Source organism: Pollicipes pollicipes, unplaced genomic scaffold (genome assembly GCF_011947565.3).
Source record: "Pollicipes pollicipes isolate AB1234 unplaced genomic scaffold, Ppol_2.1 Scaffold_3447;HRSCAF=4054_pilon_pilon_pilon, whole genome shotgun sequence".
Lineage (NCBI taxonomy): Eukaryota > Metazoa > Arthropoda > Thecostraca > Pollicipedomorpha > Pollicipedidae > Pollicipes > Pollicipes pollicipes.
The window spans coordinates 6,181,984-6,197,577 of NW_023596297.1; the positions used below are offsets into that span (position 1 = coordinate 6,181,984).

The following is a 15,594-nucleotide window of genomic DNA, read 5'->3' on the forward strand; positions in this document are numbered from 1 at the left end:
GATTATACTCCAGAGCCAGGTCCGTGCCATCGGGCCTATTTACTATGCAGGGGCAGGGCAAAGATCCGTAATTTACATTGGTCGGTCCCGTAAGTCGGTGAGAAGCCCATGTGTTGGTCACGGGACCACGGTGCCTAACAAGGGTCCTTTATTGACAGGGAGCCCAGAATCGGCCAGCAACAGTGCTCAAGAGGCCCGCAAAGGAGCCGAAGGGCCTCTCGGAATCGGCGATCAAGTACCCGATTGGAGGGCACAAAGGGGGGGGGGGGCCGGGCCATCAAATCCCATAAGAGGGCCTCTTGCACCGATTGGGGACACGCTGGGACAACGCGTGTCTCTAATGCGGTCACCGACCACCAACACCGAACAGTCGGCTCCGTGTCGGTCTGAGCCCTGAGGGTCCATTTCCCAAGCAGGGGAAGAGGCCAAAGCCCGCGATTGGCATTGGTGGGACCCCTGAATCAATGAGGGCTTCTTTGTTGGTCAAGGACCCACAGTGCTTAATTGAGGGCCCAGTGTTGGCAAGGGGCCTCAAATCAGCCAGGCAACATTTGCTGGATAGGGACAGGGACGAAGCCCCAAAAGCCAGGGGCTCTTGCGTTGGTTGAGGACCTCTGATAACGAACGTAGAATGAGAGTTTACGATGAGAGTCCACAATGTGGCGGTGGAAGGCCTTTTGTCAGACAGGGCCCCGGTACCGAACGGGGAGCTCTCCATCCGTTTCACACCAGAGCCCATAATGCCGAAATGTATATATGTGCCAATTATTGGACACCTGTGACAATATGGAATGTTTTGCTATTAATGAGGGCCCCTGCGCCTTTATGGAGCCAGGTAATCGGGTCAGAGGACCCCTGGTATCAGCTAGGTGACTAATGCATGATATATCCCTCTGAGGGTTTCGGTATCGACCAGGATACCCCGCCCCTGTGGCAGCAGTATGACAGCCGGCGGGTAGTGAGTGGTATGAGTGCGGCCTTGACCTCACCCGCAGCGTCACAGCGCCACCTGCAACTAAGTGTTGAACTGTTGCAGGAGCGTACAGCGACTGAACCTTTACATTTAGAGGTTCCATTCTGGCCTGTAGAGGGCCAATCATGACATGAAGAGAATCCGTTATGAGCTGTGGGGAGTCCAAAATTGACTGTCAAGGTCTCATATTAGCCTGAACATGGTTCATCTTGACAAGTAGAAGAGCCCATCCAGGCTCCTAGACGGCCCATTGTTGACTGTGGTTTCTGTGATTCTGGCCTGTAGGGAATCCATTCTAGCCTATAGACGGCCTAATCTTGACTGTGAACGGCCAATTTTAGCTGCAGAGGGTCCATACTGCCTGTGCAGGCCCCATTCTGACCTGTGGAAGGCCTGTTACCGAATGTGGAGGGTCCCATCTGGCATGCACTGGAGCTTACTCAGGTTGGCAGAGGGCTTATTGCTGACTGAAGAGTCCCCTTTGGCTTGTAGAGGAGCCATTATTAGCTGTGCAGGGCCCATTTTCGCCTGCAGAGGGTCCATTCTGACATGTAGAGGGCTTATTCTGACCCGTAGAGGGCCCATCTGATATGAAGAGGGCATACTATCAACTGCGGAGGGCCTGCAGTGACCTGTAGAAGGACTCACTCGGGCCTTCAGACGGCCCACTATGCCCTTGAAGAGCCTATTCTGGACTGCAGAGGGCCCATTCTGACCCACTAGAAGTGCTACTCGGACGTGAGGTGGGTCTATTCTAAGCTGTAGAGGGCCGATTAGTGACTGGGGATGGTCTATTTTGCGCTGCAGAGGGCCCATTCTGACTCTTTTGCAGGGGTGTGGGAAGAGGAGATGAAGGGGTCATGGGCCTCTCACTTTTCAAGATGGGGGGGGGGCAGCAAGTTGACTGTCTTCTTACTTTTTCAGATTTAATTTGCGTTTGGCTTATTTTGCATCATCTTAAACGCACATTCCGATTTACTTAGCCCGTCAGCAATCTTTTCCCAAACCGCACTTGCTCCATGTGGCGAAGTGGCATGTGCTAAAAGACATGTGGACTTCTGTGGACTAAAAGACTTTTACCATGTGGTTGATGGCGTCTGGTAATAATAGCGGATGTGCCCCATGTGGTGAATGGCAGCATCTTCTTGCGTCATGTGCGGCGAACGGAGATATTTAGGGCAAACCCGAGGTCTCTCTGGTACCAAGAGCTCCGTGCTATATTCATATAACTGTTCTTCTGCATGGCTATTTACCTCAGCATACGTTCATGGAGTTCAAGATGGTATGATGCATCCGTCAAAGCGTATCTAGATCGACTAAAGGATCCCGTCCCAGTGTCGCCAGAGCAACAGTCGGAATGCACTCCGCGCTGGGACGGAATGGCCCTTCGTCCCCGAACCAGTAAAGTTAGCGTGCCGCCTAGTGTTCTGCTCACCGGCCTTTTGTCCGGAAATCGTAACTGTCTCAGAAGTGTTGAACTGAGTGGATCGAAATGAGGTCAAGAATGAAAAAGTCAACCATGTTCGCCTGAGAACATCCATTCTTCTGCGGAATCGGTAAGTGAAACAAGAACACAAGACAGTTTTTAGCTCTGCACGCTCGCAATCTCAGCAGCAAGAACAGCGCTGGTCGGGTTGCTGTTTTTGTAAAACGGAACGGCGTTGCCGCTGCAGGTAACGCCAGGCGGCGGGTGCTGTGCGCGCTGAGAATGACCGTCGTGAAATAATGCTTCTGAACGTCCTCCAAAGTAAATTCGAGCCATTCAGAGGTTATACTGGGGCATATTAGAAAATGAAGTATGTCCCTAGCTCAAATTAACAGTTAGAGCAACACGATAAAATGAATATGATTCCCTTAATCTTCCAATTCCACTCTAGATTACAGCATCACTTAGCGGTTCTGTGAAGGAAAAACCGTCCTTTTTATCAATCTGACAATCGCCCAGGTGAAAGAAACGCCTCGACTACCCTCTAAACGTATTAATTGATGTCCTAAAGCTTTCAAAGGAACGTATTTCAGCTAGCCGTTGGCCGACACTGCTTATGGAGGCTACAACGCCGGGCGTCGAGGCTGTTGCTAAGATTGACATACGCACGTTTTCAAAACCGTGTTACAGAGGTTTTTTCAGTAATCGATTCGGACTGAATGTTGAACATTTCAAGACGGACATGGGTTAGCCATATCAAAACAGCTTTCCAACCCAATTTTGATCTACAATCTATGTTCAGTCCTCTATGTATCTGAAGAACCCAGACAAATGTGGCAAATTGTCTGAGTTATATCGGTTAAGAAAGTGTCTACTGAATCAGAGATTTATTCCACGGAGTCCTTCAGTGTCTGACTTTTGCAGTTCATTGTCTTCAAAATATCAACAGAATTGATCTCGCGATGGCGTCTGGTCTTTGTGTTTGTTTTGTTCACGGGGTAAAATCAGATCAAAACAGAAACAAAAAACCTTACCCCTCGTGACAAGTGGGCTATGTCCGAATATTTTTGGCGACTAGCCTCTCACCATCAGGGGGCTTTTGTCAACCCTATGTCCCCTTTGCTGGCAAGATTCGTTGACAAATGAGTTATATCCGGCGTTGGCGTTTTGCTTCTTTTTTTTGGCGGTGGTCACCGTCAAGGAAGCCTTTATCAACGCTGTGTGTCCCCCCCCCCCCTCCTGGCAAGGCTCTGGATACGCACCTGCCTGCATTCAAAAGCCGAGCAAGCCGGCCACGTTGAATGCGGGGCAAATGAATGTCTGATGGACCGATTCATGGTTCAGTCAGGCAGTGTCCCGAAAACTTGTTTTTTGCTGTGCTGTGGTGAAAGGGAATACAGTGCGAGCACCGGTAAGGTGACAACTGTCCAATATATGCTTTACACACTGCTAAGTGGTGATGCTGATTAATTAACATGCAGAAAAGCAGTCATACGATCAGTTCACAGTCAGCCATGTGGGCGACAGCCGGGTCAGGGCGACGGCCACCGATGGTGGACGGGAACCAGGCTCAGATAAGGAATATCCCCATGAAAGACCATCATTCTGTGATTTTGTTTTTCAGGACAAACTCGGGTTTTACGGTTTTTGTCAGATTGTTTTTAGCAGCAAGTATTTCAAGCTTCGGGGTTTGTTTCCACCTAAAATGGCGCGAGAAATCCTACCTCCTGAAAAGCAGCCGGCGAGACCCAGGAGCAAAACAGCTCTGGCGTGAGTCATTGATCCGCATTCAAAATTCTGACCAGCCTGCGCACGGGTCGTATTTTGTCACCTACCCTGTGGCAGCAGATCCCTCCCCAATGATCCAAATGCCTACCCGCTCGGGAATTTCGCCGCTCCAAGAAAAACCAGTTAGGAAATGGGCGGACAATCATAGGGAGCTGGATAGCCCTATTTGCCAAGTGGCGTAGATGTGTCGAATGAGCAAGGTTGTACAACAAGGTTGTGTGTATTTATCATAGCAACCGTGACATTTCATTATTTCCAAATGTGTTATGTGAATTAAGAGCGAACGATGTCTCCCATCTTCCCCCTTCAATCACCGAGCTCGCTTCCCAGTAAAAGCTTCTCAAGTATACACTGAACCTGACACTCCTGACACATCTGACACTCCCCCCCCCACATTTTATGAAAATATCACACCCTATGCCCTATTGCACCCATTTTGACCTGAAGAGGGCCAACTATTGAATGTGAGGGGCAACTATTGAGGGGGCAGACTATTTAAACTTAGGGGCACATTTTGGCATTTTGGAGTTTTGCCCTGCCAACTTTAACATAGTTACCGTGCCCCTGGAAGCGTACATCCTCGTTCATTATCAACATGTGAAACAAATTGTGTGAAACAAAGAAGCTGGGTTAATGTCTTAGAGATCAACAGCGACAGAAGCACAAAAATGGAGATTTTACCTTTATCTGACAAGTTCTATGATCAAATTTCAACACCTGTTCGCTGTGCTGCCAATGCTAATCCATTTGTCTAACACGATTTGTATATTTATCATAATTGTAAAAATTGCACAGGTGAAACATACTTCCGAAACGCCTTCTTAGTGTACCAATTGACATTAAACCGCTCAAACGTATTTCCTTTAGAGGCGTTGTCGTTTTCGCAAGCCCGTTGGCCGCCGCCTAGTGTTAGACGCGGGACCGACGCCACGCGGCCTCCGGAGACTGCAGCGGGGCCTCGGGGTGTTCGTTGTAAGCTTGCGAGTGCGCATAAGCCGTGCCATGAAATTCTTTCACCACTCGATTCTGAATCAAGTTTAACATTCTCAGACCGAAACGGGCTGGTGTGATTGCAAATGTATGACCTCTTTTCGATCTAAGATCTAAGTTCACTATGTCCCTGAACTACCCAGAACAACTTCGGCACAAGTTATGAGTATTATCGGCTAAAAAAGTCCACCGAAATATTGAAAAATTAGTGGCACCCGAAGCATATGAAATGCATTCATTTAACGGCCGTTTCCTTCACCTTCTTGACATGCTTGAAAACACAAACATAATGGTATTTGTCGGTGCCCCTGGGCTTCTCTTTACTTAAAGGAAGTGTTCCACATTGGTATGAGGTTTTGAACTGAAAAATCCATCTTGAAGATAATTCGGTGCACATTATAGTCCTGTTCTTTTTAAGACCTGGCCCCTCTTATATCTGAGGTACATGCCCGCAAAAATGTGCAGATTACCTCGGGAAAATATTTCGAGGTAACCTTGGCGTTCATGACGCCATAATGACGTAATTTAAATCTTGTCATTCCAGTAGCCATGCGGCGATCAAGGCCAAGCAAAATACAGATGCCGAGTCGTTCATATCTGGCGTTCGTGAGCACAATTTCCATGCATTACGGCCGTCCATTGGCTCCTTTTCAGTGTCGTTCAAGGTCCGGTGGTGCAATCAAACATTGACGCATTGGGCATATTTACTCAACAGAGCAACTGTGGTGCCTAGAGCAGTCTTCTTCATTAAAAATCTGCCGCTTCCTTTAATATCTTCAAATGTGGAACATTTGCTTTAACATTCCCTTGTTCGAGTGCCGAACGTGTTTGCTCTCCCTCTCTCACACTGCGCTATCATCATGCACGCATTTGTAGCGCATGGGACGTTGGAAAAAATCCTGCGTGCTCGCGCTGTTTGTGGCAGCTAGTTCGACAGCTCCCAATGGCCGTGCACGCCTTGTTTGTGGCAGTTAGCTCAGCAGGTCTCACTGGTCGCTGATATCTCGGAATAGGCTCCGCAAATGCCGACCCTTTAAATACAGAGAGACTTGTAGGATTCGGTAGATATGTATTTACGTTCACTTCACTTGGTTAACACTGGGGAGTACATCAGCTCGGGGAACTAAATACTAAATCTATCTATAAATCAGTACTAAATCATTGTGAAACAATCTGTTAGGTGACGATGCTTAACGCAATACAGGTCACAGGTGGAGAAGCTATTCGGACTGTCACCCTCGCCTGGTGTGTTAGTATCCACGCAATGTTTAGGCCACTTGATTTTCCAGCCGGGTTATGACGCGTACATGGCTGAAGGCCCTAACACCATCCAGCCGTTCTCAGGACTCAATAATACCAATCGACAGCTAGCTGGCAGAAGTATTGTGCGGATGCGACCAATCCAGATAGGGGCGACAGAACGCTTGTCCCGTGCGTAATACTAACACATCGTCTACCATCACGTACAACCGTTATATAGGTCCCAACTTGCCTACGCCGGCTATTGTACACCAGTATTCGTGCAAGAGAGACAGCTCTCCTCTAACATAAAGCTTTGGATTTATGGCCGGGAAGTTAACATCGTGTGTTGTTTCCAATCCATGCTACGAATGTAAAATACCGTGTTGTGCAACCGCTTTGTAGGCAGATGACATTGTTCACCTAACCGACTCTGAAAATGCGAATTTCATCAGGGAACGATCTGGGCACCAGTTCCAAAACTCCGGGGTTCGATTACGTGATAGGTTCACATGCCAGTGTCTGTCAGATGAACAATATTATATACCTGCAAAGTGGCTGCGCACTGCTGTCCTTACCAGCCGGAATGTGGAGAGAAAACAACACACGACACTTTCTGCATGCTTCGTCTTCAGAGCTTGCACGAAAAGCAAAGACAAATTGTTCGAAAGCACTCACAAATGCAAAGAATGTGCAGCGCAACTTGAAATAGCAAAAACGTAGGCACAGCACATAGTCGTTGGCCGGGATAGCGCATTTTAGATGCATCATATCTTCTAATATACACACGGTGTATGCCCAATGGTCGCGCTTTCATTCTCCTCTACCTCCGACAGGCATGGTGAGATAAACCTACGAAATACTGGACCCGACCTGCATGAACTTGGAAAACTACATATTTATGGAAACTACGCAAAAATGCTCTGTATTTTGTATGCTCGACGCGTTGTCCTGTGGCCCATTGCCGACAGCGCCTGACGTGTGCTCCGAACCTCTGATAACCGCCGTCGCCATCCGCTTCATTATGGACAAGCTGTTTCTGATGCAATTTCGGTCCGCTCGCCAAGGCCCGGTGTCACTGCCTCGGTACCGACGGCTGAAGACTCGCAGACACAGTAATCAGCGCACTGCAGAGGGCGCGAGCCCCACCCAGCCGCGGGTCGCGCCGCGGCCGAACGGACACCGGCGGCCGGTCTCACCGCCCGCCGGCGCCGACAGCCTCCCTGATGAAGTCGAGCGCCGCCTCGGTGCTGGCGTACACGCCGGGCACGTCCTTGACGCCGCAGCCGATGCCCCAGGCTGTGACGCCGGCCAGCACGTACGCGCCGTCGACCGGGCAGGCGAGCGGACCGCCACCGTCACCCTGTCGGCCCGGGCGGGAGTGATGCGGACGCGGCACGGTCGCGACGGAACGCGCTCAACATGGCCCGTCCGGCTGGGCGAAACAGCATCCGACAGCCCTGACTGACCGGAGACCGGCTCTGATGGTCTGTGCTCCGGCAATGCGAACAGATCGGGCGAACACACCGTATGAGTGCCGGCATATGACGAGGCCGGCGCTTCTGCTGACAAGAACTGACAGACAAACGGCAATGCAAGGAAATCCGTCGCTGGAGAACTAAAAGGTCCACAACAGTCTTCAGCACACGTGCAGAATATTTCACGTGCTACCAGGATCATTTGACGAAGGACAATTGATAAAGCGTGGCTATCGAAGTTTCGCTTACCATACCATGTGACAGGTTACCTGACATGAATCGATGCCCTCCTCTCCTCCTGCGCAAACGAAGCTCCTGTGCAGCCTGAAGAATCGACCCCAGTCGCGTTTTCCGTAGCATGGACTGGCATTTCTCATTGTCGACCATTGGTAGACGAACTTTCTTCAGCACGGTCGAGAAGTCACCTGGTGAAAACAGGAAACCTATCAATTTGCTCCATGTGAGATTTACGCTGAGTGGACAGCCCAAAAAATTGCGTTACATCCCTCAGTATTGTACGGGTGTAGTACGTCACAAGAATGTACAAATATCCAGAATCTGTTCCTCGCACAGTGCTCAATGCCGCAGTGGTCCGTCATTCAGCAGTAAACACAAAAAGCGCAACGACTATCAGCTAGGTTTCCATAAAGATGTCTTCGGGGTGCCGGTAGTGTAATGGTTAAAGCGTCTGCGTTAACTTCTGCGCGTCTGGTAAACCAGTGATACGGGGTTCGATTCCCCGCAGTGTCCGCCCTTCCTGCGAGGGTGAGAAGCAGGCGGTGCCATGTAACTTCAGCAGCTGAGTGCGTCGCGAAGTCCCAATGACATGACATGACATGACACAAAGATGTCTTGAATGTCAAACCCCATTATCACACGGCACGACAGTTGCTTTGTGCACATGAGGGGAATCATGAGCCGACGGGCTCCATCTCGTCACCCATAAGAAAAGGATGTGCATAGCTATTCAGGCCTTAGCGCGCTTGACGAGAAAGGGGCATAAATCGCCTGATGGACGTGAAAGGTGTGGCTGTGCTTGATCCCGAGTCCAGTGAGGGTTTGTCCTGCAGCCAAACTTTTATCTCAGCTAAGGTGACTAAGGCTTCAAAAACTGAGATGTCTCAAAGGCGGAGCCTGATCAATCGTATCGGATGGAATCATCCGTGAGTCCACTCAGCTAAATTCAGGGACGTATTCCTATTATTGCGGATCTAATTCATGCGAGGATAAACATCAGTTGCTTGTGTTATCAAAACACACGCTTAATACGAGCTTTTCATAGTTCGCAGGATTCGTATCCTGAACTGATGTCACGGGAAAGGACTCGAAGGGACTTCACTCCTGGGTCGAGCTATCGGAATGATTCGGGGTCGTAGTTCGTTACAAGCTGTGTTGTGCCACTCAGGATCAGAAATACATCAAATACCTTGCGAGCTGGAATCGTCGCCGATTTATCCTGTGCGGAATCAGGGACAAGTGCGATGAGAGAACAGGGAGTTCTTGTGAATCAGTGCATCAAATGTTGGCGCGACTTAAGGGAGGATCCTAATGAACCTTGTCCGATGGTATCACTGCTGATTCCTCTCAGGTGAATCAGGTAATGCATTATTTTACAATTGCATATTCTGATTTACCATTATATAGTTTTAAACGTGCTACTTTGCATCTTGCGACATGGTGTGTCACAAGCCACAAGTCAGCTATGGAAAAACAATACATCAAGGCGAAAACTTCGCCTCTGAGGCGGTAGTTTTGCTGTGGTCAAGGTGGGCCTGATGTGCACAATGACGAAATAAACTTCCTGGATTGGTACCCCCTGCCCCAGACTATCCACTTCAAATAACGATTTCTTCTAATTTGTTTTCTCGGACCCCTTGCGCAACGTTGGTGAAATGTTTTTCTTCCGGACAATTTGCTGCACTTTCATCCACACGTGACCAAAATATTTTTCATTCAGATCGTAGACTTGTGAGCGAGTTGCTTCGGCAATAAGTTGAACAGCTCATGGCATCCTATGCTAGTATAAGTCTTCATTCAGATAATTAAAATCAAAAGGAACTCTACAGATCAATAAGGGGGCGCATGAGATCAACTCCATCTCGTTGTCAACGCCAAAGTCTAGCCGTAAAACAGTGCGGGTGATCAGCTTGGCGCTTTATCAAGCATGTTTTTACAACTGACTATCTTACAAGCGCACGGGTGGTCGCGGGCAGACTCGCAGTGTGTTTTGTGCTCTTTACGGCTCTGATTTACTTTTTAGAGGGGAGTTTTTACCAAATTGTTTCCTGGTCCGTTGTTTTGGTTGAACCACTTCTTCCTCCCAGCATCATGTTCAGTGATGCTAGTTCCACGCATTCATTGCCGAGGGGTTTCTGGAGTGCCTTTATAGGTGGCGCTCTCAGTTCAAGCTACAAGTGTTGGCCTTCAACAGGCCATGTGCTGAGCTGCCAGCCCTGCGAGAAATACCCATTCAGCTGTTGGACCCTAGAGGACATTTGGCTCGACCGTCACACGGAAGAGCATTGTGCTCGACCGTCACACGGAAGAGCATTGTGCTCGACCGTCACACGGAAGAGCATTGTGCTCGACCGCCATACGGTAGAACTTGTAATCGACTTCCATACCGAGACGACATTGCGCTCGCCTGCCAACTTTGACAGGACATTGCGGTCTCCTGCCGACGCAGAGGGGGGTTTTACGTCCTGCCGCCGACCCAGAGACGGTTTGCGTTTTACTGCCGGCCCAAAGAGGCCAACGAGGCCAGAGAGGTTTTACTGCCGCTCTGGGAGGACATCGGAATCGCCCGCCAGCTGGACATCGTAATCGCCTGCCCGCTGGACATCGCGATCGCCCGCCAGCTGGACATCGTAATCGCCCGCCAGCTGGACATCGTAATCGCTTGCCCGCTGGACATCGCAGTCGCCCGCCAGCTGGACATCGCAATCGCCTGCCAACTGGGCATCGCAATCGCCTGCTAGCTGGTTAGAGGCGTCTTAAGAGGCAGGCGGGCGCCTCGTACCCACCGTTGAAGGCGGCCTTCCTGCCCCAGCGGACGCCCCGCATTCGGCCGGTGAACGTTGGCCCGCGCTCGGCAGGCAGATGGGCTGCACATGGCTGTCCAGCTTCACCTCTCTCTTCAGCTCCAGCACCGCCACATCGTTGAACAGCGAGTTCCGGTTAAACCTGCAGCACGAGTAGGCCCATTGCTGTAAATACAGCGGCTCACAGGTGGACGTTCGCAGACAGGTTATGGCTATTTTCGCCTCGAACTCTTCTGGCATGAACGACAGCTGTAATCGGGCATTCCGAAACTTCAACATAAGTACACTCGCTTAACTACGGCTCTAAATATCAACTCCCGCCAGCATATCAACATCATTGGTCTGAATCAACCACATTGCATTTCCATGCTCACAAAACGTTAAGACTCATTCCGCATGGAGCAACAGAAGGACAGCCTGAACTGGCGCCGATCGGCGGCAGGTAAAGCGGCGGCCGCGTGATGGCTGCGGTGGCCGCCAGCCGAGCAGCGCCCCTACCCACCGGGGGTGGACATTGGATGCTCGAGACGGGCGCGTCATGGTACGGCAGCGGGCTCGTTTTCGGCGTTCAACCTGGTACTCGCCAACCGCAACCTGGAGCTCCGACGCCTGCAGCCTAAACGTTCGACAGTCCGCCTCAGTTGCTTTCTTCACTGGGACATACGACTGAATCGGTAAGGTGATGGAACCTTTGCACAACAGAGGGCCAGACGCCAGCATTCATTACGTAAGTAATATGGTTGTCGGCGTCATGAACTGAATTGCTTGGAGTGCCGGCGACCGATCCAACCAAAGTGCGTTCCGAGGGCATGCGGTCATTTTGCTACTGCCCTGACGGGCGACAGCATACCCGGAAGTTGCCAGATTCCAAGTGGCGTTTCGATGAGCCAGATCTCTTACAATCTCACCGTTGAACGCAAGTGAGCGGCGGCTAACGATGTGGCGCCTGTCAATGAGGGACCCTCCGCAGACGAAGGTGTAGTTGGTGTAGGATATAATAGCCTGCCATGGGAGCTCGCCTGTCAACGAGAACAGCTTGGTCAGTTCAGATGACCACGCCTGACATTGGGTTAAGCCTCTCTAATAACGTTGAACATTAGAACACATATTCAAAGTGCGAAAGCTGCAGTAAGTCGAGACCACATGCATGCAAAGGCATCGCTTTGAAGGTTACTGGAGGCGGAGCAACAGTTCGGAGTAATCCGGCATTATGCCGTCGCACACACTTGGAATGCACAATAGCACTGTTTGAAATAGTCAGACTGCCCGTGCAACAGGAGGAGTCTGGTGAGACGGCCTCGAAATCATCTAACTAGGCTGAAAGAGAGTGAGGCACATCACGAGACTGAATGTCTGTAGAGCTTAAATATGGGCCTGCGATGTGAGCTGCCTGGGGCATGCGAGTGTCGGCAGGTAGGAATGATCGACTGTCGCGAGGTATGCTGGTGGCATGCAGTGTGGTGTGGTGCAGAGAGATGCGGGTATGCCTTGCAAAGTGCGGTAAGTCAGCGGCATGCAGTGCGATATGCAGTAAGCTGACGACATGCGGTGCGATATGCAGTAGGTTGACGGCGTGCAGTGCGTTGCTTTACTTGGCCACAAAGCTCTATGTGTGGTGCACTCAGTTGAACATAGTGTGTGTATATTACACTGAGCATGCACGCTCGCGATTACTCTTTTGCACCTCACATGTGGACGCCTGCCAGCTTCTCGCGGATGTTGCCAGACAGGAGCAACAGCAAAAACTGGCACCACGTCTCCAGTGCCACGCGAAAGCATGGCATGGCAATATGAGGCTGTTAGGCTGTGGTGTGATTGGTGTGATAGGTTGTGTGGTTCATCGACACCGCACAGGATGGTTTCGCCTGCCCTGAGCTGTGTGTGTGGTGCGGTGAGAGGTGTACTGAGATTGTATGCTACGGTAAGAGGCGTCCTGAGACCGTGTGATACGATGAGAGGTATACTGAGACTGTGTGGCGCGTTGAGAGGTGTATGGAGACTGTGTGGTGCGGTGAGAGGTGTACTGAGACTGTGTGGTATGGCGAAAGGTGCACTGAGGACTGTATGCTACGGCGAGAGGTGTACTGAGACTGTGTGGTGCGGTGTGATAAATGTACTGAACTGCGTGCTACGGTGAGAGGTGTACTGAGACTGTGTGGTGCGGTGAGAGGTGTACTGAGACTGTGTGGTGCGGTGAGAGGTGTACTGAGGCTGTGTGGTGCGGTGAGAGGTGTACTGAGACTATGTGCTACGGTAAGAGGTGTACTGAAACTGTGTGGTGCGGTGAGAGGTGCATTGGGACTGCGTGCGACGATGCGAGGTATACAGGAATTGAGTGTACAGCGCAGGAATCGGATATAATAAAGGAATTGTGTGCACCAACGCGGTGCAGTGTGGTGCGGGGGCATCATGGCTATGCGGTGCCGTGCCAGGTATACTGGAGCTATGTGGAAGGGTGAGAGGTGCGCTAGCGTTGTGTAGATGTGCGATGTGCAAGGGCTGGTAGTGCCGCGCAGGGTGCACTAAGACTGCGCGGTACGATGCGAGGTACACTGAAGCAGGGAGCTGTGCAAGCCATGCGGGGCACATTAAGGCTGGCCGGTGCGATGTGAGTCCAGTGGACTTGTGCTCCGCGTTGCGAGGTGCTGTGAGGCTGTGCAGTACGGCACGAGGTGTGCTGAGACCGCAGTCAGTACGGTACCGAAGCTGGCCTCAGTTGAGTCGGGCCTGACGCCCAGTATGCGGATGTCGAGGCTCCTGCCGCAGGTGTCCTCCAGTGGCGGCCGGCTCTCGGGCGGCAGACAGCACGTGCCGCGGCTGCCGTCCTCCGCTCGGCAGTACTGCGGGCGACGCAGGACAACGGCTCACTCGCGGCGGCCTAACGCGGCTGCCGTCCTCTGCTCGGCAGTACTGCGGGCGACGCGAGGACAACGGCTCACTCGCGGCGGCCTAACGCGGCTGCCGTCCTCGCTCGGCAGTACTGCGGGCGACGCAGGACAACGGCTCACTCGCGGCGGCCTAACGCGGCTGCCGTCCTCTGCTCGTCAGTACTGCGGGCGACGCGGGACAACGGCTCACTCGCGGCGGCCTAACGCGGCTGCCGTCCTCTGCTCGTCAGTACTGCGGGCGACGCGGGACAACGGCTCACTCGCGGCGGCCTAACGCGGCTGCCGTCCGCGCGGCAGTACTGCGGGCGGCGCAGGACAACGGCTCACTCGCGGCGGCCTAACGCGGCTGCCGTCCTCCGCCCGGCAGTACTGCGGGCGACGCAGGACAACGGCTCACTCGCGGCGGCCTAACGCGGCTGCCGTCCTCTGCTCGTCAGTACTGCGGGCGACGCGGAACGGCTCACTCGCGGCGGCCTAACGCGGCTACAGGCGCCTCTGATGGGCTTGTCCATAAACGAAACCGGGCTCGTCACCCAATCGCTTGAATAGTTCAGAGCCTCGAGCGCTAGGGTAGCTAGGTGGGGAGGATAAGGCGATTTGAGTAACACGAAAGCAGCCCCGAACAGAGCAACTCTGGGAAAGGGGAGCTCACTTGATTGGCAAAGGAAAGCAAGCACGAGATTAGTTTCAGTCGAACCTTGGGTGATTGAATCGCGTTTATAGCAATGCCGTGTATAATAGGGAGAGTCAGCTTCGTCGCTCACATGTAAACCATAAGTCTAAACTATGGATAGACCAAGTGAAATTGTTCAGGTGACATCAGCTCCTATAAGGCGAAGAGATGAATGGTCGGTATGAGCACCTTGGCGCTTATGATGATGGACGACAACATATACGTGATTCAACTAATGCTGCCAAACAAACTGCATTGACTCAGAATCCGCGGACTGTGATTGTCGCTCCCTCTATTCAAGTTGTCCTCCGTTCGAAGACGCTATGTTGCGCACTGTTTGCAACTGCCTGCCGGCCGCACCCCGTTGTTAGAGTTGAAGCGGATGTCGATCAGGCCGACGCGTCGCTGATGATGTAACCGTCCGCATCACAAATGTCGGGTGGGACACACTGCTGGGACCCTGGCACCGATTCTTTGGTCGGGGCCGGCTTGTCGCGGGCGTTGTGGTCGGTGGCCGTAGACAGATGCCTCCTGACCTCCAGAGTCCCGGCAGTACTGCAAGGCCGGCGTGGAACGTAAGCCAAGGCGTCAGAGATGTTTTGAACAACACACTTGTGATCAAACTGACGCATTGTTTGAGCTGAAGGCCTTCCTGCGGCCGCGGCATATAATCAGGTAGTGTTTTCATCATGTCCGGCCAACCTTTGGCGGCGTAAGATGTCATGACATCAACAAACCAGTGCAAGGCTTTCTCAGCTATGGCAAACCCAGCGGAGCTGTCAGCTGCCTGTTGTCGCAAAAATAGGCGTGTATTGGCGTTCATTCTGCATTGTGCCACCGCGCGAAGCGTTTGTCTCGTTTCGCAGTGCTCAACTTCACGGACCTGGCTTTCCCTTGATCCTGAGGTCGAGCAGGCCGGAGCCGTCTGTGATGATGTAGCCGTCCTTGCCACACAGGCCCGGGTCGACGCAGTCCTGAGTGCCGGCATCACAGACAACCTCCTGACGGAGCGGCTCCGAGGGCCGCGGCTGGCAGCAGCGGCCCTTGCCGCCCTCGGGCACACGGCAAAACTGCACGGCAGAAAGAAGGGGGGGGGGG

The 15,594-nt window shown here is 52.0% G+C and overlaps 1 protein-coding gene and 1 long non-coding RNA gene across 2 annotated transcripts; both read right to left on the minus strand.

Moving 5' to 3' along the window:
* Positions 1–6,502: 6,502 nt before the first annotated feature.
* Positions 6,503–8,764, minus strand: LOC119091541 (phenoloxidase-activating factor 2-like). Its single transcript, XM_037214350.1, is given in 4 exon segments — positions 6,503–7,779; positions 8,164–8,232; positions 8,234–8,366; positions 8,760–8,764. Coding segments are annotated over 4 exon segments (375 nt in total). The 3' UTR covers positions 6,503–7,611.
* A 3,113-nt stretch (positions 8,765–11,877) lies between these two features.
* On the minus strand, positions 11,878–14,944 carry LOC119091217 (uncharacterized). Its single transcript, XR_005093379.1, has 3 exons — positions 14,857–14,944; positions 13,637–13,775; positions 11,878–11,954 (listed from the first exon to the last, which is right to left on the minus strand). It is a non-coding gene; the product is annotated as an uncharacterized LOC119091217 (long non-coding RNA).
* Positions 14,945–15,594: the final 650 nt, after the last annotated feature.